The sequence below is a fragment of the Portunus trituberculatus genome, chromosome 43, assembly GCF_017591435.1.
Source record: "Portunus trituberculatus isolate SZX2019 chromosome 43, ASM1759143v1, whole genome shotgun sequence".
NCBI lineage: Eukaryota > Metazoa > Arthropoda > Malacostraca > Decapoda > Portunidae > Portunus > Portunus trituberculatus.
The window spans coordinates 18,488,045-18,510,192 of NC_059297.1; the positions used below are offsets into that span (position 1 = coordinate 18,488,045).

The 22,148-nt window shown below is 42.5% G+C and overlaps 1 protein-coding gene across 1 annotated transcript; it reads right to left on the reverse strand.

Moving 5' to 3' along the window:
* Window positions 1-6,022: 6,022 nt before the first annotated feature.
* LOC123518254 (tafazzin-like) lies at window positions 6,023-21,501 on the reverse strand. The gene is made up of 4 exons (XM_045278982.1): window positions 21,145-21,501; window positions 20,036-20,164; window positions 8,778-8,926; window positions 6,023-6,499 (listed from the first exon to the last, which is right to left on the reverse strand). Exons 1-4 carry the CDS (start codon window positions 21,281-21,283, stop codon window positions 6,050-6,052), a joined length of 867 nt encoding a protein of 288 aa, XP_045134917.1. The 5' UTR covers window positions 21,284-21,501; the 3' UTR covers window positions 6,023-6,049.
* Between the last annotated feature and the right edge of the window lie 647 nt (window positions 21,502-22,148).

Below are 22,148 nucleotides of genomic sequence, written 5' to 3' on the forward strand. Positions count from 1 at the left end.
CTTTTTTCACTTGCTTTCATTAAACTTTTTTTCATCTTTCGTGTTCATTTTCTTATTTTCCGTTATTTTCTTTCATGTTCCAAGTCCACAAGTAAGAAAGAAGAGAGAGAGAGAGAGAGAGAGAGAGAGAGAGAGAGAGAGAGCTCTATAGTGTGTGTGTTCCTCTCCACCTGGCGTTACACCGCTCACCTTACTCTTCACTAGCCAAAGTGCCACTGATTCCCCTCATGTCACACTCACTGTCACCTCTCTCTCTCTCTCTCTCTCTCTCTCTCACCATACCTCCCCTTAACTTGGCACTCATCCCATCACTTTCTTCTCTTCCTCCTCCTGCTCCTCCTCTTCCTCCCATTAGTCTCTCTCTCTCTCTCTCTCTCTCTCTCTCTCTCTCTCTCTCTCTCTCTCTCTCTCTAATGATCATATGTATAGAGCATATGTATAGCAGCAGCAGCAGCACCAGTAGTAGTAGTAGTAGTAGTAGTAGTAGTAGTAGTAGTAGTAGTAGTAGTAGTAGTAGTAGTAGTAGTAGTCCATGGCAGCAGATTCCGCACTAAAGAGAAGAACGGTGTCGTGGTCAAGTTTAAGGCTAACTTAAGGAAACAAGCATGCTCATAACTTTTAGTACGTCTTGCATCTTTATTTTTTATTCATTAAACTATAATACTTTGTTATTGTACTGTGTGTGTGTGTGTGTGTGTGTGTGTGTGTGTGTGTGTGTGTGTGTAATTCACCAGCACGGTCGCCTGCTGGTCATCCAGCCAGCCTTTCCCATTACGGAGCGAGCTCAGAGCTCATAGACCGATCTTCAGGTAGAACTGAGACCACAACACACTCCACACACAGGGAAAGTGAGGCCACAATCCCTCAAGTTACATCCCGCACCTATTTTACTGCTAGATGAACTGGGGCTACACGTGTGTGTATATACCATCATACTACTATGATTACCTTTCCTTACACTCTGCTAGAATGCCTGTACTTCCATTACACTCAAACAACTAACCAAGAGTGACAAATGCTTTATCAACTGTATCATCCACCAACTAGCATTGTGTTCGCGTTCGTTCACTATGACCTGTTTGATTCGTCAATAAAGGGAGTCATCGCGGAGATATTTAGAAAAAGTAAGAAAGGCCTTTCAAGATGCTTATTCAGGTATGACTTTTTTTTTTAAATCTAAAGTCGATTATAATCAGGTTTTCTCTAATTACAGTATTACGCAATACTGTCTAGAGTTCTTCCTAATATACGTCTCTAACGCCGTATTGTTTTAAAGGCTATTAGGTTTGAAATCCACGTGCTTTCACTGGTATGACTCCATTCCTCACCCACTCCTGACGATAGTCCAGCCAGTCACGGCATTTCTCCCTGTCGCCTGCCTGTTGCTGTTTGGCACGAGTGATGCTCAACTGACCGTGTAAACTAATGAAGCTCTAGCAGCTGCGAGACTACTACTCACTGATTGACAAAGAGCCGCTCATCTAATATTACTCGTGTCCATTATCCCTATATTCTTTAAAAGAGAAAAGTAGGAGGTCTTCCGATGTGTTTCCAAGATTCTAAGGTTATTTTGACAAGAACACACACACACTTTACTTGTAAAGTCTGAGCATTCTAATAAATATTCTATTCTGTTCTATTCTATTCTATTTTATTCACACACACACACACACACACACACACACACACATCTTTTAGACACTAACTATGTGTTCTTAATATCATAATAGTCTTTATAACTGCCCATACCGTTTCAGAATACAGGGCAAGGATAAGTGAAAAGCTCTCTCAACCTTGTTAGTAGATACCTATTAGATCTTTCAAAGAATAATTTAAGATTTTTAATTAGGATTGAACTGTATGAATCTCAGCTAATTATTGGAGAGAGAGAGAGAGAGAGAGAGAGATTCTTCCACGTGGCTCGCACATGAAGGCCAACACAATCAAATAGGCACTTACAGTATAGTGCATACAGCAGGTACTTCCTCACGAGGCAAAACTCCTTTTGGATTGAATTGAATCAAAGTAAAGGAAAAAAAATGAGAGGTGGAAGTAGGAATAGAAGGAAGAATAGTGGGTGATAAGAATGGAGCTTTAGTAAGAGAATAAAGTCACTAAGGCTTAATCCAGGCGCAAGTTGGTTACATTTATGGTTTGCATGTTTTGAGCTACACACTCGCAGTTAAATCTCTAGCCTGACCGGCCACAGCAAATGGGACAGCGACCAATAAGGGGAGCCAAGGAAATCGCAACCAATCGGAACACGCAAAACGCAAGACAGCCACTATCACGATTCACGGATGCAGATGCAGTCAGTGCACCTGAACAGCCCAAGCAGCCAACTCTCCTTAAAACAGTCAGTAGTACACTGTCAGTACCAGCTTGTACCACCACCGAGATCAACAGGTAAAATGAGTGGAAGACAGTAATAGTAAAAAGATGGTAAAGAGAAGGGCAAAAGGAAGAAGTACTGTACATCCGCATAGCGGAGGGACCCCAGTTTTAAACGACTCCGAACCACGGATCTCTACGGGTAAAGAAGTATGGTGTAGCAAATAGCAATCTCCACATACAAATCACAATTCTTACCGGCACGTTGCCATATATATATATATATATATATATATATATATATATATATATATATATATATATATATATATATATATATATCACAGTAGACACAAATCGATTATCTTCTATTATTCAATGTTATTTTGCTAATAAATAGGGTATTAATCTGTCTCACCTATACTTAATCTCAAATCATATACACTCCCATAACAATACAGCCACCCAACACAACCGCACATTCTCGTACGGTATGTTTCTCCATACCCACATAAAACAAATTCTTAAGTACATGAAAGCAAAGAAAATACACGAAGCTGCAAGCCATCAGGCATACACGTGACACTCTCTTTAGGAAACTTACCTACCCATCAACCCAACCATAAATCTGTCTTATCTTCTCTTCATGTATTGATGACTCAGTACTAACATCTACCACTCATCTTTGAGAACCAATTCATTCTTATCTCTTTCATAAAATTAAATCTTTAAGTTTGAACCCATTAATTTTTGTTCAATACCCCCATTATGACTCCTATACCACTTATAGAGACATCCATGACACACAATGACCACACACAGCTATAAATCACATCAGCTCTGACAAAACATTGTGGCTTCTTTATAAAATGTGGCATTACGATTAATGTATCCCTGCATTGCATTTATGTTAGACTATGTAGCTGAGGAAAATATTGACACAACTCATCATCATTGCTAATTTAATGCACTTGACGTTCTAAAACAAGTTTAAAAAGTAAAACCTGTATTTAGAGAGAGAGAGAGAGACTTGTTTTAAGGAATGTGGGGAAAAAAAGAAAAAAGTATTAGCCCAGTAAAGTCTCTGACTCAGTTTGCAAGCAAACAGTATTCTTATTCAAGCCAAATAAATCACCTGGCATCTGAGCGCCTTGACAGCCAGGATGCATAAAGATACTGGAAAAGAAAACTAAGTTTGTCAATTCTCATGAGCTATCCTCCACTTAGGCAGTGACAAAAAAAAAAAAGGCACTAAATCTACTTCACTGCAGTATTATTAATACATTCAGAATATGACAAAGTTGCCATGTTCTGTCAGAGGGATTAATAGAATACTAGCAGAGAACATTAAACTACTCACAAATACTTCATCACTATTGAGTTTTTCACCGAACTGATGACAGAAAGTTAGCCATGCATGACAGTTTCAGAACTGCAGCAAGATTTTATCTTAACTTGGTATAATTCCTGTGAGGTGGGCTACCATAGGCATAAGCCAGTGTCAGCCAGTGTTAATAAATTAAAAACAATTCCTGTGAGAGAAGGCACACTTATAATTATTCTAATAGAGCTCATAGCTACCTAACTCAGGAAATGTGTAAAGAACTTTTTAATTTTATGCCATTTGATTGTCTACCTCAAGTGTATGACAAGAATAATACATCATGAAAATGGGAGAGGAATAAAAAATAAACAAATAAAAAAATGTATGAACAAACTTAGGACCCGTGACAGCCCATATATAATGGCATTTAGTCAGGCCACTTTACATTACAATTAAACAAAACTAGTCAAATATACTTTAATAAAAATATATTTTCTAATCTCATTTGTACAATCAACAGAACAGGTCCCAATGTGTCAGCAACCCAGCAGCATATTGCCATACTTGTAAATACTGACACCACCACTGAAAACAACACCTTAGCCACCTCTACTTTCCACACTAATGTAAAAATACACTTAAATTTAGCTAATAAAATCCTTAAGTGAACTCTTCACCCAATGGAATAATCAAAATTTAGGTTCTGCAAACTTTAAGAAAGAGAAAGAAGAAAAATCACAATATGATGGCAGAAAATTCAACACATTATCAGCACCTGTGACTGATATGAGCATTTCACAAGTGCTTTGTTGTACATATTCCTATAGACATGTTGTTAGTTGTCATTAAGTTGTAACTAATCCCATGAAACAAATTCATTAATAGCTAGTTATGAAAATATTAATGATAATACATTTTTGAAGAAAAAAAAAAAAAACTATCTTCTACATATTCTGGTAAACATCAGCCTTGTAAACAAAGTACATACTACCTTGAATTAAAATATGTGTCAATATTTTTTGTATTTTGACAGTATTTTTTCTGGCATGCAAGCAATTCACATTTTCTCTCCATTCTATCTCATTTCCCTACAACTATATTATTCTCTGACGTGTTCTTCCTGACTCCTCTGATTCCTCTGAATCAACTGATGCATGAAAAAAATTGCACATTTATTTTGTTCACTGTGGCAGAAATGTAATGTGTATTTAGTAATTAAGTATTTAGTATGGGATATTATTAATTTATTCTTTTGCTAATAAGATATACAAATGCATCAGTAATACACCGTGTTTTTTACTTTCAAGAAATACTGAGAAAGGTAAATATGTGCATCTTTACAAAGGTGTTAGTGATGTTAACACCTCTTTAGATGACATATAAATATACATGAATAGCTAAAATCATGCATTTTCATAAAGCCATATTACATAATTACAACTGTACAGTATAATTATATGTACGTATTTACAAGGATGATAAATGAATGGATGATAAATGAATGGAGATGGCAAATGGATGGCAAAGACTATTTATATATTTGAGGTCTATGAATCACCCTTAGATAACTGTATCAAAGTGTTGTTTTTTATTATATTAGAATAACTAGAATATATGAAAGTAAGAAATATTCTTCATTCTTACACGATGAACTAAAGTGATGGGAACTAATGCCTCATAAATACATAATCCTACTGATACACGGCCCGGTAGCTCAGTGGTTAGAGCGCTGGCTTCACAAGCCAGATGACCGGGGTTCGATTCCCCGGCCGGGTGGAGATATTTGGGTGTGTCTCCTTTCACGTGTAGCCCCTGTTCACCTAGCAGTGAGTAGGTACGGGATGTAAATCGAGGAGTTGTGACCTTGTTGTCCCGGTGTGTGGTGTGTGCCTGGTCTCAGACCTATCCCAAGATCGGAAATAATGAGCTCTGAGCTCGTTCCGTAGGGTAATGTCTGGCTGTCTCGTCAGAGACTGCAGCAAATCAAACAGTGAAAAAAAAAAACAGTGATACCACCAAATGGCATATCACGCAACCTCTTCCCACTATATATCAATGATTCTAGTAGGAAAGGAAGGCCATTTGGAAGGTAGAAAAACAATGTGAAAGAGATGAAAGTAAAAGGGCAGTTTCATTAAATAACAAGAAATGTTTGAATAAGCACAGTAGGAAACTCTTCTGCCAAGACAATTCTAAAATGAGTACAGCATCAAATTAATATTCAAATGGATTCCCCATATCTAGTTAAAAAAAAAATAATAATAATAAATAATATATAAAACAAATAACATTTTCAACATATGTTTCTTTGTAAGAAGAAATAACAAATACAAAGATAAAGTTATTGTTTGTATTATTTCCATTTTCTTTCCTAATATATTTCAATACAAAACCTCATGCACACCCTTCCTTCCTGCCATGCACTGCAGGCTTCCACATTTCTCCTTTCTCAGCCATCAACTTTGCATGGAGTTCCTCAGCATGTTCCCTCAGGTGGCCCAACTCCTCCTGAATGCGGTCAGTGATGTGACGACGAGCATAGGCTGGATCTTCATTCCTTCTACGCATCTCTTCCACCTCCGCCCTGAAGTCCAGCGGTTCACCCACTACCACAGTAACCCATTTGCCGATGCGGGGAATGTAGGGGGGGTGGTTTGGCAAGACACGGTCCATCCCAACATGGTAGAAGGGCAGCACAATGGGGCACACTGAGGAGTCATACACCAGACGTCCAACTCCCCACTTGAGCCGCATTCTCTCAAGTGTCATATTCACCTTGCCCTCAGGGAATATGTGCACCCAGTGACCTTCCCCCAAACGCTCCAACAGAAAATCCATTGCTTGCTGTGTCAAGAGGAGTCTTTATTAATTCGGTGGAATATTGCAGCTAATTAATAACATAGCATAATGTAAAGTGCAAAGTTTCTTCTACATTAATGGAGTGTGGACTCATTCACTCTGAGTTGCCACACAACATTTCAAGACATATGAGAGCAAAATATATGTTAGCAAGTTTAAAAATAGCCTTCATGTCACAGTTACATGCTGTTCATCATGACTCATATCACAGTTGGGTTAATATGAAAAATTAGTACAAGTATTCACTGATGATGGATGAGATGAATGATGCAGTGCAATACAATGCTGCTGATGATGATGTAATGCACGTTAAAGCAAGATTATTTGTAGCTTTACAGATGATGAAAATTAGCAAAATTAGTGGTGAACAGCTAAAGTGGGTAAAGGTAAGGCAGAAACATACAATGAACTGGGAAGTGCAGGCCTGTAGGGAGGCAATGTGGTCCCATTTCTTTTTTTGAAGACAATGCATCTTCAGCAGCCAATGAGAGGCAAATAAAAATAGAGTACTTGGATTGGCTACTGGTAGGACCTTAGCCAATTGTATGCTACCCATTAATAAATCTGGGTATTTCCTCGACCCATATCACAATTTAGTTTGCACTTTCTGAAGTATAATAGACAATTTTTTTCTTGTAGTAAAGTGAGATTTCACGCGTTGCATAAACAGTTAGGTCCCAAAGGAAAAACTGCATGAAAGTAAACCACAGATGATTGAATGAAGAAGAAAAAATAAATAATAAATAAATAAATAAACAAATAATAATAATAATAATAATAATAATAATAATAATAATAATCATCTTTTTAGAGCTCGGAGACCATACCACTGCTGCATATTCCAGCCTTGGACATATCATGCTTGTGATGATTTTTTTCATCATATCTTTATCCAAGTATTGAAATGCCACTCTTATATTAGTCATCATTTTATATGATAGTCCAAACATCTTGCTTATGTGTTTTTTGGGGCTCAGATTTTCCTGTATGATCACTCCCAGATAATTTTCCTCTTTAGTCTTCATTATTTGTTCCTCTCCCATCAAATAGTTCCATACCGGTCTTCTCTTACTATTTCCTAGTTCCATTATGTGACATTTCTTGACATTAAACTCCAATTTCCACTTCCTGCTCCACTCATAGATCTTGTTTATATCTTCCTGCAATAGCAGACAGTCCTCTCTGGTTTTGCATCATCAGCAAATAAATTTATATAACTGTTTACCCCAATGTGAATGTCGTTTACATAAATCTGAAACACAATGTGGGCTAACACTGACCCTTGTTGCACTCCACTAATTACTTTACTCCAAAATGAGTATGTATCTCTGATCACAGTTTTCATTTCCTTATCCTTCAAATAATCTCTTGTCCATTCTAGCAAAGTTCCTCGCAGTCCTCCTATGCTCTCTAGTTTCCAAAGTAGTCCTTGGACAGCTATTTGGTGTAATGCCATGCAAATGAAAAAGGAAAGAATAGCATAAAAGGCAAAAACCAATGCAAAAAATAATTAAGTTAATCAAAAGTGAAGTGGAAAAAAATGTACCAATTAAGTTCAGCAACAAAGTGTATACACTGTAATTCTGTCATAGTATAAAATTCCCCAAGATCTTTTTCTTTCCCTCTTTCCCAGACAAAATTTATGGAAAATGAAGAAATAATGTATAAAACAAAGAATAAGTCAACTTCTTAGCACACAACACTTCTTACCACTGTTGTGTTTATTGCTGCCATTTCCCCAAATATAGATTATGTTAAAAAGGATTTACTAGTAAAAAACAAGTATATGTGAGCCTCAAATCTGTAAACAATATATTTGTAAGCCCATTTCTGAGAAAAAAATCATAAGCATATGTGACTGGCATCTACCAACAATAAATATGCAAACTCATCTTCACACTTAAATTCTAAGTCTTTCAATTTAGTTTCTCCATACTTCATCTCTAGTCCTATGATACAGTCACTACATAGAAGTAAGAATCCAATTCACTGGTGTAGATCCTATCACAAACAATTTTGTACAGATTGGAGTACAGCAAGAAGACAGGCACAGAAGTTAGTAACATATGATTAGATTGTAAACGAAATTTTTTCCACAATCAATCATGGACTGTGGCTAAACCTTCACGTTATTATTGCTAGTAAACCCCCGGGTTGCCTGAAGCTGTAAAAAAAATAAAATCTCCACAATGAAAGGGCTTACCAAGTAATGGCATCCTCATCCTATGCAAGTCCCACAGCATAGCGTAGTACAGTCACCCACCTGGTACACCCCAAGTCCTCGGATGATGGGTACACATTTCCCACTGCTGAAGAACCAGCTGTAGATGCGACGTGTAAAGGCAATATCGTGGGCAGCAGGAGACCAGCGCATGGTGGTGGCACTCCACAGGTGCCGCCACTTCAGCACACCTGCATGAGATGAGTGCATTAGTATGGAAGTGACAAAAACCAATAAAGATATCCCCTGTAACTTTGTGTGCCTAAAATAAAACTTGCAAGAGTTGGTTGCAGTAATATAATTAACACCTGTTCTTTGATATTTTTGACAGGCAATAAATATATATATATATATATATATATATATATATATATATATATATATATATATATATATATATATATATATATATATATATATATATATATATATATATATATATATATATATATATATATATATATATTGTGATGGGCACCGTCTTAATCCCCTTTAATTTATTATTTCATTATATGTGAAGCCTATGGCCACCCATCGCGGGCCCCTCGGGCTGTTCTGTTGAGCAGACAACCCGCCTCCCTCTCCCTGCTTCTCGTTGCGAGCGGGACTCAGTACAGAGGTAGCCTTCAGCGGAGATAGACACGCACTCTCGTCGGTCTGGCACAGTGTTAGGGAGATTCGTGTTGCTGGGCTTCTCTTGTTACTCACTAGTCATTGGTCTGGGAGTTGTGCCCTCCTGTTGAGTAGCTGGCTTGTTACTCGGTAGACCGTGGCTGTGTAGGACAACGGGCTTGTTGTCCTGAGGAGAGTGTGGCCGGTTGGGCTACATTTCTGTGCGTTCGTCCACTGTGGTGTGGCGACGGAGGAGAGACACGTTTTGTCTCGTCCTGTTTGTTTTGTTGGTGGCTGTGGTCACCAGTGTGTTTGGTGGGCGGCTGTGTGCCCCCACCATCTGTTGTGTAGTATCAGTAGTATACTGTTTATAGTAACCAGCCAGTCTTCAGCGGAGTTAGACACGCACTCTTGGTTTCTGGCACAGGAAGAGACACGTGTTGCTGGGCTGTTCTTGTTACTCGCTAGTCATTGGTCTGGGAGTTGTGCCCTCCTGTTGAGTAGCTGGCTTGCTACTGGGTAGACCGTGGCTGTGTAGGACAACGGGCTTGTTGTCCTGAGGAAAGTGTAGCCGGTTGGGGCTGCATTTCCTGTTGTGCGTTCGTCCACTCGGGTGTGGCGACGCGGAGGGACGCGTTATTGTCTCGTCCTGTTTGTTGCTGTTGGTGGCTGTGGTCACCAGTGTGTTTGGTGGGCGGCTGTGTGCCCCCACCATCTTTTGTATAGTTTCAGTAGTATACTGTATTGTAGTGGTAGTAGCCACGCACACTATTGAATGCTGAGAGGCTTCATGTCGGCCAGTGGTGCGTAGTTGTCGTCCGCCAGACTTGTCTGCGACGAGTATTTGGACTCGTGTATAGCTGGTGTCACCCGTAGGTGGTGTCTGGGCTTGTGTGTACATCACCGGATGTGCTGTACACATCATATATTGCAGTAGTAGTAGGCCAGGGATGTCAGTCTGACAGGTGTTAGTAAGCACTTGTTGTAGTAGGATAGTATAGTAATATATATACTGCGTGTTGTCCCAGTCTGTGAGTTATCACAGTCTGTGGACAAGGCGTGGAGAGGCATTAATACTTCATAGAGAAGTGGGTGGAATTGTCCTTGTGGGCGGTTTCTCTAGGGGTATTAAGGCCTCGCCCTGTTACACATAACATCTACCATTTATAAATTCTACTTGGTTGGGTACAGGAGGAGAAGGAGTTGCTGAGGAGATTCCCTTACAGTGGGGGAAATTATACACTGTTGGCGACCTTGAAAGAACCTGAGGGTTACGGCGGCTGTGAGTTATAGTAGTGGGGACTCTGTGGAGTGTTTTATAATCCCCACTGTACTGACCGTAACAAAGTTGGCGATTTTGCCAGAATAACAGTCTAGTGAGCTGTAGCAGCTAACCGCAGCCGGGTGACGTACGTAAACCGTAACAGTGGCGACCTCGCCAGGATAAACCAAGTGCTTTATAGTGTGTAGTGTTATTGTGTGGGGTATTATTACTTATATTATTTTATTGTTTGTGAGAACGAGTCCTGTGAGCACCATGGAGAGAGTTACTGGTCTTTTCACCCCACCAGTGGAGGGTGAGGATGCGAGTGTGAGCCGGCGAGACTCACCACGTGGGTATGATGAGTCGGTGGCCGCGCGTGGGGTCAGTGAGGACGCATTTACTACGTGTCATGATAACGCACGTGGCGGTCCCAGTGAAGGTGATGTGGGATATATTAGCCCTGGCAGAAGTATCGGAAGCAGGAAGGCTCCCGACGATCTAGTCCAGCAAGCAGTATTGCTGATAGTGTCCAGTCAGCTGCCAGACTGGAGGAACTGCGATTGAAGCTGGAAATGAGGAAAATGGAGATAGAAGCAGAAGAGAGGCGAGAGTTGAAGAGATTAGCTGCGGAAGAGAGACGAGAGTCAAACAGACTAGCAGAAGAGAGGCTAGACGAGAACTTCAGAGACTAGCAGCAGAGCAAGAGGCTAGAGAGGCGGAAGAAAGACGAGAACTTCAGAGACTAGCAGCAGAGAAGGAGGCTAGAGAGATGGAGATGATGAGATTGGAGATGGAGAGAGAAAGGGCAGATAAAGATAGAGAGTTGGAGTGGGAGAGAACTCGCCATGCAGTAAGTACGCCTGGAGTTGTTGGTAGTGTAGGAGGAGGAGGAGAACAGAGTGTTGAGCGTACTTTAGTTCAAAGTCTCCAGCTAGTCCCCGAATTTGATGAGGCTAAGGTGGCTGAATGGTTTGTCCGCTTCGAGAGGAAAGCCAAGGAGTTTGCTTGGTCTCGAGAGAGATGGGTAGGCTTGGTCGCGAATAAACTCAAGGGAAAAGCCTTGAAGTTTATGATAAAATGTCAGCTGATGATCTGGATGATTATGAGGAGTTTAAGGCTGACATTTTGCGGGCATATGAGCTGCGACCAGAAGCCTATCGCTTGCAATTCAGAGGAAAGAGGAAGCGAGCAAGTGACTCCTACCTCGAGTGTGCTCGTTCACTGGAGCAAGTGTTTGAGAGATGGGTTGCTAGCGAGGGTGTTGACTCTCTCGAGGCTTTGAAGGAGTTAGTAGTTATGGAGCAGTTCATTGATATTGCTGATAAGGAGCTGGTACCTCTGTTGAGGGAGAAGAGGTTTAGGACTTTGAAGGAGGCTGCTACATGGGCTGATGATTATGTGTTGGCCCACCGTCCTGTGCAGCAGCCTGGGAGTTGGAGTCGTAAGGAAGGTGGTCCTAAGGGAGGCCCAGGGAGTGGTGGCAATTCTTCCTCGGGCTCTCCAGGCCACTTTAGGCGATATACTGGATTCGGCAGTAAAATGGGTCTTGGAAAGCCCCAGGCCCCCACCCCTCCTTTTTCTGCGAAGGACGGGAAGGTGGCCCCTAGAACGCCCAAGTATGATTACCAGCCTACGTGCTATCACTGCCGAGGGAAAGGGCATTTTAAGTTCAATTGCCCAAAATTAGTAACAGCTGAAACTCCAAAGTCCTCGCAGAAACCAGTTGCCTTGTTGGTGTGGCCAGATAAAGTTTGTGGTGATGAGTTGACTGCTCCTTCAGGCTTTAGAAGTGAGAAGGCACGGCGTGTGCCTGAGTTGTGTTTGGAGGAGAGAGAGCAGGTTGGCCCACCTGTCCCTCCCCCTGTTGCCTCGCCCGCTGTTGTTAAGGATAGTGAGCTTGACTGGTGCCGTCCTTTCCTGTGTGGAGGCACTGTTGAGATTGATGGCACAAAGTATCCCATCACTGTACTGCGTGATACGGGAGCACAGCAGTCAGTGTGCCGAAATGTCACTGGGAAGAAGGTGACATCTAGCAAGGCAGTGTTGTGTCGTGGACTTAACACTGTGGAGGAGTTCGTGACGGCTGAGGTGACGCTGTCATGTCCTCTTGTCACTGCTACGGCGCAGGTAGCAGTGGCAGACGAACTGCCAGTCGCAGGAGTGGACTTCCTGCTTGGGAATGATTTGGCTGGTGGTCGTGTATGGATCCCAACCTCTGATGAGGATGAGGTTGCTGAAGAGTCTGGGCCAGTGGTGCAAGACTCTGTAAATGTTGTTACCCGCTCTCAGGCCCGCTGGGCTGAGAGAGAGCCTGTTACTACCCAGGAGGTTGCTAGCAGCCAGGTGGGATTGACTCCAGATGGGAGTAGCAGTGCTGATGTGGTGGAGCCAGTGTTGGGCTCACCATTGAGTTCTGGTGTAGAGGCTGACGGTGACGGCGTAGAGTCACTTGTTAATGCACCGGACTCGGCTTTGGGAGTTGTTGCTGAGAGTGAGGACGGAGTGTTGGGTGTAGCTGAGTTGTTTGATGGTTATCCTCACTCTGCAGAGCACTCCGGAGGAGCACTCGTGCTGAGTTGCTTCCTGGTGTGGAGGCTGAGGGCTCTGATGTTCAGCACAGGCCCCAGCATGATAAGTCAGGCAGTTTGTTGGAAGTTGGCGCCCAGGGTGGGAGACTTCCAGTTCTGCGGGGAGTTGGAAGTTTCTCCCCTGTGGAGCATCGTGGAGGCAGGGAGCGAGCTGTTCCCTTGCCTGGTGACTGCCTGGCTGGTGGTGATGATCCTTCTGAGGACTCACCGGATCACATGGCAGGAGCGGAGCAGCCTGGGCCAGCTCTCCGTCCTCGATGCCGTGTGGGACGTAGGGTTGCAGCGTTGCCTCAACCCCATGACCCTATAGTCCCCCTTTCTCTTACCCAGCTAGAGCCTGCAGAGCTCATTCGTAGGCAGCAGGAGGACCCGGCGTTGGCCTCCTTCTTTGCTCGAGTGGGTGAGGGAAGTGAGGAGTTGGAGGGCAGGGAGGAGTTTGTCTTGCATCAAGGGGTGTTGTGTCGTAGATGGCAGGAGAGTGACGGTGGTGAGTTATTGCAAGTAGTTGTGCCGCAGAAGCTGCGTGAGGCACTTGTGCTGTTGGCACATGAGGGGCCCATGGCTGGACACCTGGGCATCCGAAAGACCGTCGCTCGCCTGCGTCGCAATTTTGGTGGCCCAGCATGTCTGGAGAAGTAGCCACGATTCTTAAGTGCTGCCACACTTGTCAAGTGGTGGGCAAGCCTAATCAGACACCCCCTGTGGCGCCACTCCACCCTATCCCTGCTGTTGATCCTCCCTTCACGAGGGTTTTGATTGATATAGTAGGTCCTCTGCCTACTACCAGGGCTGGTCACAAGTATTTGTTGACCATAATGGATGTTACCACGCGGTACCCTGAAGCAATTCCCTGAGAAGCACTCACTCTAAGGTGGTGCTGAAGGCTTTGTTAACCTTCTTTACACACTTTGGATTGCCAGCAGAGCTGCAGTCCGATCAGGGGACCAACTTTACTTCAAAGTTGTTTAAGGATACGATGACTGCGTGGGGGATCAAGCATATTGTGTCCAGTGCTTATCATCCACAGTCTCAGGGAGCCCTGGAGAGACATCATCAAACTCTCAAGACCATGCTCAAGAGTTTCTGCATGGAGAGAGATAAGGATTGGGACGAGGGTGTCCCTTTGTCTTATTTGCGGTGAGAGAAGCGCCCACTGAGTCCTTGGGTTTCTCACCCAATCAGCTAGTGTTTGGACACCGAGTGCGTGGACCGCTCGACGTAGTTCGGGAGGCTTGGTGTCAGCCGTCGCCTGAGCGCCCTGTCTCACTGCTTAAGAGCCTCATGAGCAGTCGAGAGAGATTAGCCAAGGCATTAGAGGTGGCGCAGGCCCACCTGTGTAAGGCCCAGCAGAGTATGAAGGGGTATTATGACCGAAGGGCCGAGTATCGGAGTTTTGCCCCTGGAGATGAAGTGCTCGTGCTGTTACCACTTCAGGGCCAGCCGCTTGCTGCCCGCTATAGTGGCCCCTATATTATAGAGAAGAAGGTAGGTGACCTCGACTACCTGGTGGTCACTCCTGACCGGCGCAAGAGGGCTCAGCTGTGTCACGTTAACATGCTGAAGCCCTATTTTCGTTCTACTAGCCAGAAGGGCTCTTTTAGTTCTGCCGTGCAAGAGGCATCTTCAGTTTTATTTTTCTGCCGGGAGGGAGAGGCTCCAGAAGTTATTGGGCCTGAACCTGTTGTTCCTACAGGGCAGTGGGAACGGAATAGCCTCCATCTCTTGAAAGAGAAGGTTGAACATTTAGGGATCAGCAAGATGAGTTGCTTCGGCGGCTGAGAAAGTACTCTTCAGTGTTTAGCAGTGTCCCGGGCAGGACACAGTTGATAGAACACGATATTGATGTTGGGGACGAAAAGCCTGTCAAATGGCCCCATACCGAGTGAGCCCAGGAGTACAATGTCATAGTAAGATATATAAAAGGAGCAGACAACGTTGTGGCTGATTGTCTGTCCCGGGCCATTCCCTTTAATCAGTTCCATGCCTTTTAAAAATTTTGTAAATGTTTTGTTTCCAAAATTTTTTCTTTTAAGGAGGGCGTGTGATGGGCACCGTCTTAATCCCTTTAATTTATTATTTATTATATGTGAAGCCTATGGCCACCCATCGCGGGCCCCTCGGGCTGTTCTGTTGAGCAGACAACCCCTCTTTGTTTCCACCATTTTGTGTGTTGCGAGCGGGACTCAGTACCAGAGGTAGCCTTCAGCGGAGATAGACACGCACTCTCGTCGGTCTGGCACAGTGTTAGGGAGATTCGTGTTGCTGGGCTTCTCTTGTTACTCGCTAGTCATTGGTCTGGGAGTTGTGCCCTCCTGTTGAGTAGCTGGCTTGTTACTCGGTAGACCGTGGCTGTGTAGGACAACGGGCTTGTTGTCCTGAGGAAGTGTAAGGTTGGCTGCATTTCTGTGCGTTCGTCCACTCGTGTGGCGACGCGGAGAGACACGTTTGTCTCGTCCTGTTTGTTTTGTTGGTGGCCGTGGTCACCAGTGTGTTTGGTGGGCGGCTGTGTGCCCCACCATCTGTTGTGTAGTATCAGTAGTATACTGTTTATAGTACCAGCCAGTCTTCAGCGGAGTTAGACACGTACGCTCTTGGTTTCTGGCACAGGAAGAGACACGTGTTGCTGGGCTGTTCTTGTTACTCGCTAGTCATTGGTCTGGGAGTTGTGCCCTCCTGTTGAGTAGCTGGCTTGCTACTGGGTAGACCATGGCTGTGTAGGACAACGGGCTTGTTGTCCTGAGGAAAGTGTAGCCGGTTGGGGCTGCATTTCCTGTTGTGCGTTCGTCCACTCGGCTGTGGCGACGCGGAGGGACGCGTTATTGTTTCGTCCCGTTGTTGCTGTTGGTGGCTGTGGTCACCAGTGTGTTTTGGTGGGCGGCTGTGTGCCCCCACCATCTTTTGTATAGTTTCAGTAGTAAACTGTATTGTAGTGGTAGTAGCCACGCACACTATTGAATGCTGAGAGGCTTCATGTCGGCCAGTGGTGCGTAGTTGTCGTCCGCCAGACTTGTCTGCGACGAGTATTTGGACTCGTGTATAGCTGGTGTCACCCGTAGGTGGTGTCTGGGCTTGTGTGTACATCACCGGATGTGCTGTACACATCATATATTGCAGTAGTAGTAGGCCAGGGATGTCAGTCTAACAGGTGTTAGTAAGCACTTGTTGTAGTAGGATAGTATAGTAATATATATACTGCGCGTTGTTCCCAGTCTGTGAGTTATCACAGTCTGTGGACAAGGCGTGTGGAGAGGCATTAATACTTCATAGAGAAGTGGGTGGAATTGTCCTTGTGGGCGGTTTCTCTAGGGGTATTAAGGCCTCGCCCTGTTACACATAACATCTACCATTTATAAATTCTACTTGGTTGGGTACAGGAGGAGAAGGAGTTGCTGAGGAGATTCCCTTACAGTGGGGAAATTATACACTGTTGGCGACCTTGAAAGAACCTGAGGGTTACGTCGGCTGTGAGTTATAGTAGTGGGGACTCTGTGGAGTGTTTTATAATCCCCACTGTACTGACCGTAACAAAGTTGGCGATTTTGCCAGAATAACAGTCTAGTGAGCTGTAGCAGTTAACCGCAGCCGATGTAAGTTTAAACTAACGTAATATATATATATATATATATATATATATATATATATATATATATATATATATATATATATATATATATATATATATATATATATATATATATATATATATATATATACTTTTGAGAGAGGTTCAGCATGGTTTTCCAAAAGATCTTGAACATCATCATCATCAACTTCATCGAAGCCAGCCCTATGGCACAGATTTATGATGTCATTTCTGATCGCACCGATGTCATCTTCAGCAAAGCCTGGGAAGTCATGCGCGCATTCTGGCCATACTTTCTTCCACGCCAAGTTCATAGCAGACATCATCACTTCGTCCCAAGATGACTTGATATTGTCTAAGGCGTGCTTGATGTTATACGACTTCCACCATTCTCTGATAGTGGGCTTGCCAGGACCATCTGTGCCCTTTATCAGTTGCTGCATGGTTCACCGCTGGTAGTAGGCTTTAAATGTCTTGATGACTGTCTGATCCATCGGTTGGATCAGAGCTGTGGTGTTTGGGGAGAGGAACATCACCTCAATATTCTCCACCCAGTCTTCCATAGCCCTTGGGTGGCTGGGAGCATCGTCAACTATCAGTAAGAATCGGTTGGCAATGTTGTTAGCTGATGCATACTCCTTAAGAGCTGGAGACAGATATGATGTGAAACAGTCCTGGTGCAGTGAAGTGGTCAGCCATGCCTTCGGATTTGATTTCCATACCACAGGTAAGTATTGCTTCAGTAACCCCTTGAGTGCTCTCAGGTTTTCAGAATGGCATATGAGGAGTGGCTTTAGCTTCAATTCCCCTTCTGCATTGCCTCCAAGTAACAGGGTTAAACAGCCCTTAGAGGCTTTAAACCCCTTCATACTTTTTTCTTCCTTGTCAATATAGGTCTTACTGGTAATCCTCTTCCAATAAAGTCTTGTTTCAGCATAATTTATAACTTGTTTCTTGCTATACCCTTTCTCTTCAATGCACTTTTCTAATTCTGGCTTGAATTTGTCAGCAGCCTCTTTGTTGGAACTAGCAGCCTCACCTGTCATCTTGATATTATAGAGAGTTGAACGTTGCCTGAATTTATCGAACCACCCTTTGCTTGCTTTAAATTCAGTCTTCACTCCCATTTCTACCTTCAGTCTTTCAATAATGGACAACGCTTTCTGACAGATTAAATTCAAAGACAGACCCATATTTTGACGATTCTGGTCGTCGATCCAAATTTTGAGCAGCCTTTCCATCTTATCCATTATTGGCTCACATTGTTTTGTTAGCAATTTGCTCTGCAGATCCGTTGCATTCTCCCCAGCTTTTTTTATAGCCTCACGATTCTTTAACACCGTCCAGACTGTCGACTGGGCTAAGTTTTGACTTATGGCAGACATACCTTCTCCTTGCTTTTTCCTCTTCAAAATATCTAATTTTACCTCCAATGTCAGACTACTCCTCTTTTGCTTGCCTTTTCAACTCCAGCAGTGTCTGCAGAACGTTTCAGGGCCATTATGGGTGTGTCACTATGCTTCGTGATAATAATATCCACAAAAACATGCCGTTAAGATTTCACTTATGTTCAGTGGAAAACACAGGAAGACACTCAATGATGTGGTAACTGCAGGGCGTGGTGACGCTACAGTACAGTGTAAAAAAAAACACAAGTGGATACCATATCTGTGAATTTTTCTTACTGTAAATAGAATCAAGGGTAGTAATTACCAAACACTGTAACTGTGAATAAGGGAGTACCGTATAAGAAGGACTTACTGTATATATAAGCATAAGATAGCTGCCAAATTAAGACAGACAAAGTTAATGACAATGTTTTCTTAGAAACACTGTACAAATCTGTATCTATGCTACATTTCTTTTGTTAATGTATAGATATATACATATACTAATGACCACTTTTGTGGGATATTATGATATTTTTGTGAAAATTATATTTATTATTTCTTGATCTTACTTCTAGTGAAGCAATTTTCAACCTTTTTTTTTTTCCTTTCTCTCCCCTTCAAACAGCTAACCTGTTTATATTTCCCTTTCCAGAGTGACCAAAAATTTTTGCAGTTCTGACAAAAGGCAAATGTAACAAATTTCTATTTGTTATTTATATACACCTAACCCTCCGTTATCGCACCTTCCATTATCATGTTTAGGCGTTATCGCGCACTTATGAAAATCTGTACAATTCAGTTTTAGCACATCTGGAAAGTCGTTATCGTGCACCTGTAGTAGTAGTAGTAGTAGTACCCATATCCCAACCACACATTGACGAATGTTTAGATGGGGGAGGTGGAGGAGGAGAAAGATAATGATCATGAGGAGGAGGAGGAGCCAGCAGCCAATCATTGCTGTGTATTCACGTCACGTGATTTGAATAAGGGAACTGATAGGTTCCAGTCACTCTGCTCCCCACCACCACCACCACCACCACCACCACCACCACCCTCAGTCTCACACGTGGTATTCTGTTGTTCAGAGCTGATTTTCATTCATTTCAGATTGTCAAATGTTAATAAGCTACTCCAGTATTAATGGTAGTAAATTTAGGGTAACAGGAAAATCTTTTAGGAAAATTTTTGGGTTGAGGCATCAATTTATTTATTTCCTATTTATTCTTCACTTCTGATATCGTGTTTTCCGTTATCACACGGTTTTTTAGGCACCAATTTCGCAGGATAATGGAGGGTTAGGTGTATAGTACTTCTTTCTGTTGACCACTAACTGATAATTTTTATTTCCACAATAAAATTCTCCCATAGAATCCTAAAATTTACCCCACAGGGGAACAAACTGTAGACATGACATTTAGATGTATCACAGAAGTTACTTGGGGGTAGCTTTAGGAAAAGATGCAGTACTATACCCACACTCCAACTCCAGCCTGGCTTCCATATTAGACTTCTAAAGCACTAGATTTTGCTTAGTTCCAATTAGTGTCTTAAAAATTTAACCATATCATATCATGCACGTAATAACTCTAAGATTCTTCTTTTTCTACTTTATACCTACATCAGTCTCTACATTCATTTCTCATATATTTTTTAGCTCCACACATCTACTTGATTTTTTTTACCAACCAGACAAGATACTGCTATGTTCTTCTTTCCTCTTAAATCTTAACATCACTTTTTTGTCTCTTTCTTTACAAACTTACTTGTAGCACAGTCATCTATTTCTTTAGCAAATTTTCATACCCTCCCTCCTAACCATTACCCTTCCAGGTCTTCCTGATCATGCTCTTCTTATGCCTTACCCCAGAGAGCAGGGTCATCAATACAGGAATAATGGTTGGAGACAGTGATCAGTGGTGTACCCTTTGGCCTCTTCTCCACCATCTCTTGCAAGCGCTCCAAATTATGGCCATTGACGTTGTTGCACAAACCTGATGGATGTGAAGAGGGTGAAACAGGGAATCACTTGCTTACTGTCACTTCCATAGTAAAATATGTAATACACACTAGCTACTATATCAATTGCAGAAGTAATAAAATTTTCCATGTTATTGCACTTTTACATTCCTTCTTCCAGTGGATATCTTCAAAATACTATTATTATAGAGGAAAGAATTTCATTAATTCCCAAATTAACAAATACAGGTAGATATAACAGGAGGATCACTTGATTTTTTAAATGTTGGTATTACAGATCCCAATACCAACCCCCAATGTCATATCCTCTTACTAATGTTGCAAATATCATGCAGAGATGAGGTAAACCTTGGAGAGGTGATGGGAATCGACAGCTCTTTCAATGTGGCTTGTGATCTGCATAACTCACATGGGTAAAGGCATATATTTATAAACATCTTAATTTCTTCCTTACACTGAATACTTTTCTTTTAGCAAAGAAATATATTGGTATACTATCATACTTGAAACAAAACTTTCAGTAACATATGAATTGTGAATATCACTGGTGTTTCTTATTGTGGAGGGCTAGGACACACCAACAAAAAATAGTCTAGGAATCTGTGGTGCCTCCAACAACTTGACACTAACACAACAGTTTAAAGAACAAGATGTACAAAGATTCTGCTACTTCAAGTACGACTATAATATACATGTACAGTACATATGAGAGAGAGAGAGAGAGAGAGAGAGAGAGAGAGAGAGAGAGAGAGAGAGAGAGAGAGAGAAACTTGGGCGGGTTCCTTCTGATTTTATTAAGTAATACTAAGGCAATTCATATTCATTTGGACTTATCATCTAAAAATACCTTAACTCCATCGGACAAGTTAGTATAAACCTTGTGAGAATAGGCAGAAAGGTTAAGGTCATTTTCATACCACACTTCCAATCATAGGAGGCAGTAAATTAGACATAATTCCGAAGCTAGATTAACCTAACCCGTGTTTGGACTCACTTAGCAGAATCTTGCTGAAGGTGCCCACCATGGGGACAATAAAGGTGCTCCTGAGTCTGAAGGAAAGGGGTGGGTCCTTCATGTCTGGGAAGGGCCACCCAAAGCGGAGAAACAAACCCTTTCCTTCAGGTTCTGCCATAGTTACTTGACCACCGGTCTAGAAGTACGTGATTCTCGACACTTGATCTTGGTCTTGGTACTACATATCTTGATCCTGATGCTGTTACTCAATACCTCTCCAAAGCATTATTCTTTTATTCACTCAGTCCCACAAGAGTTTCAGTACTACTTCTGAGCCTGCCATTTGTATCGGCACCTCCTATAGGGGTCAAAATAAGAAAAAAACGGCAATCAGAGAACAGACAGTCTGGACTCTGCCTTGCTGTCTGTTGAACATGAGCACGGGGAGGGAGCAGGGTAAAAGCTAGCTCTACCGGTTGAGACAGTGTGGGACTGAGAAGATCAGGATCATTTATACAAGTGTGGAAAAACAAAGAATGAAAAGTCAGGAAACTTAGGTTAAGTGAATCAGTGGGTAGGACGATTGGGGAGTGCAGCAAGAATGAGAGCAAGCAAATATGATGTGCTGAGAGAGGTGTAGAAGAGTGTGGCGGTGTCCAGCATAATGTATGGTATGGATGTGATTGCATGGAATGAAAGTGAAATTGACAAGCTAGAAGTGGGACAAAATAGAATAGGTAGAATGGCACTGAATGCACCAAGATACACAGCAGTAGAAGCTTTGAGAGGGGATATGGGATGGAACACCTTTAGGGAAAGACTAGTTAAAGCCACAATTAGATACAAGGTCAGGCTGGAAAGAATGGATGAGGAAAGAATAGTGAGGAAGGTGTACCTGTGGAATGAAAGTGGGAGTCAGTGGAGGAAGAGGTGCATGAGAATGACAGAGAGGAGTGGTTTACAAGTGGTATGGGGATGAGAATGGCTGGGAGGAATCAAAGTGAGCGTGAATGGATCGTGACAAGAGGAGGCAGAGTAGGAAC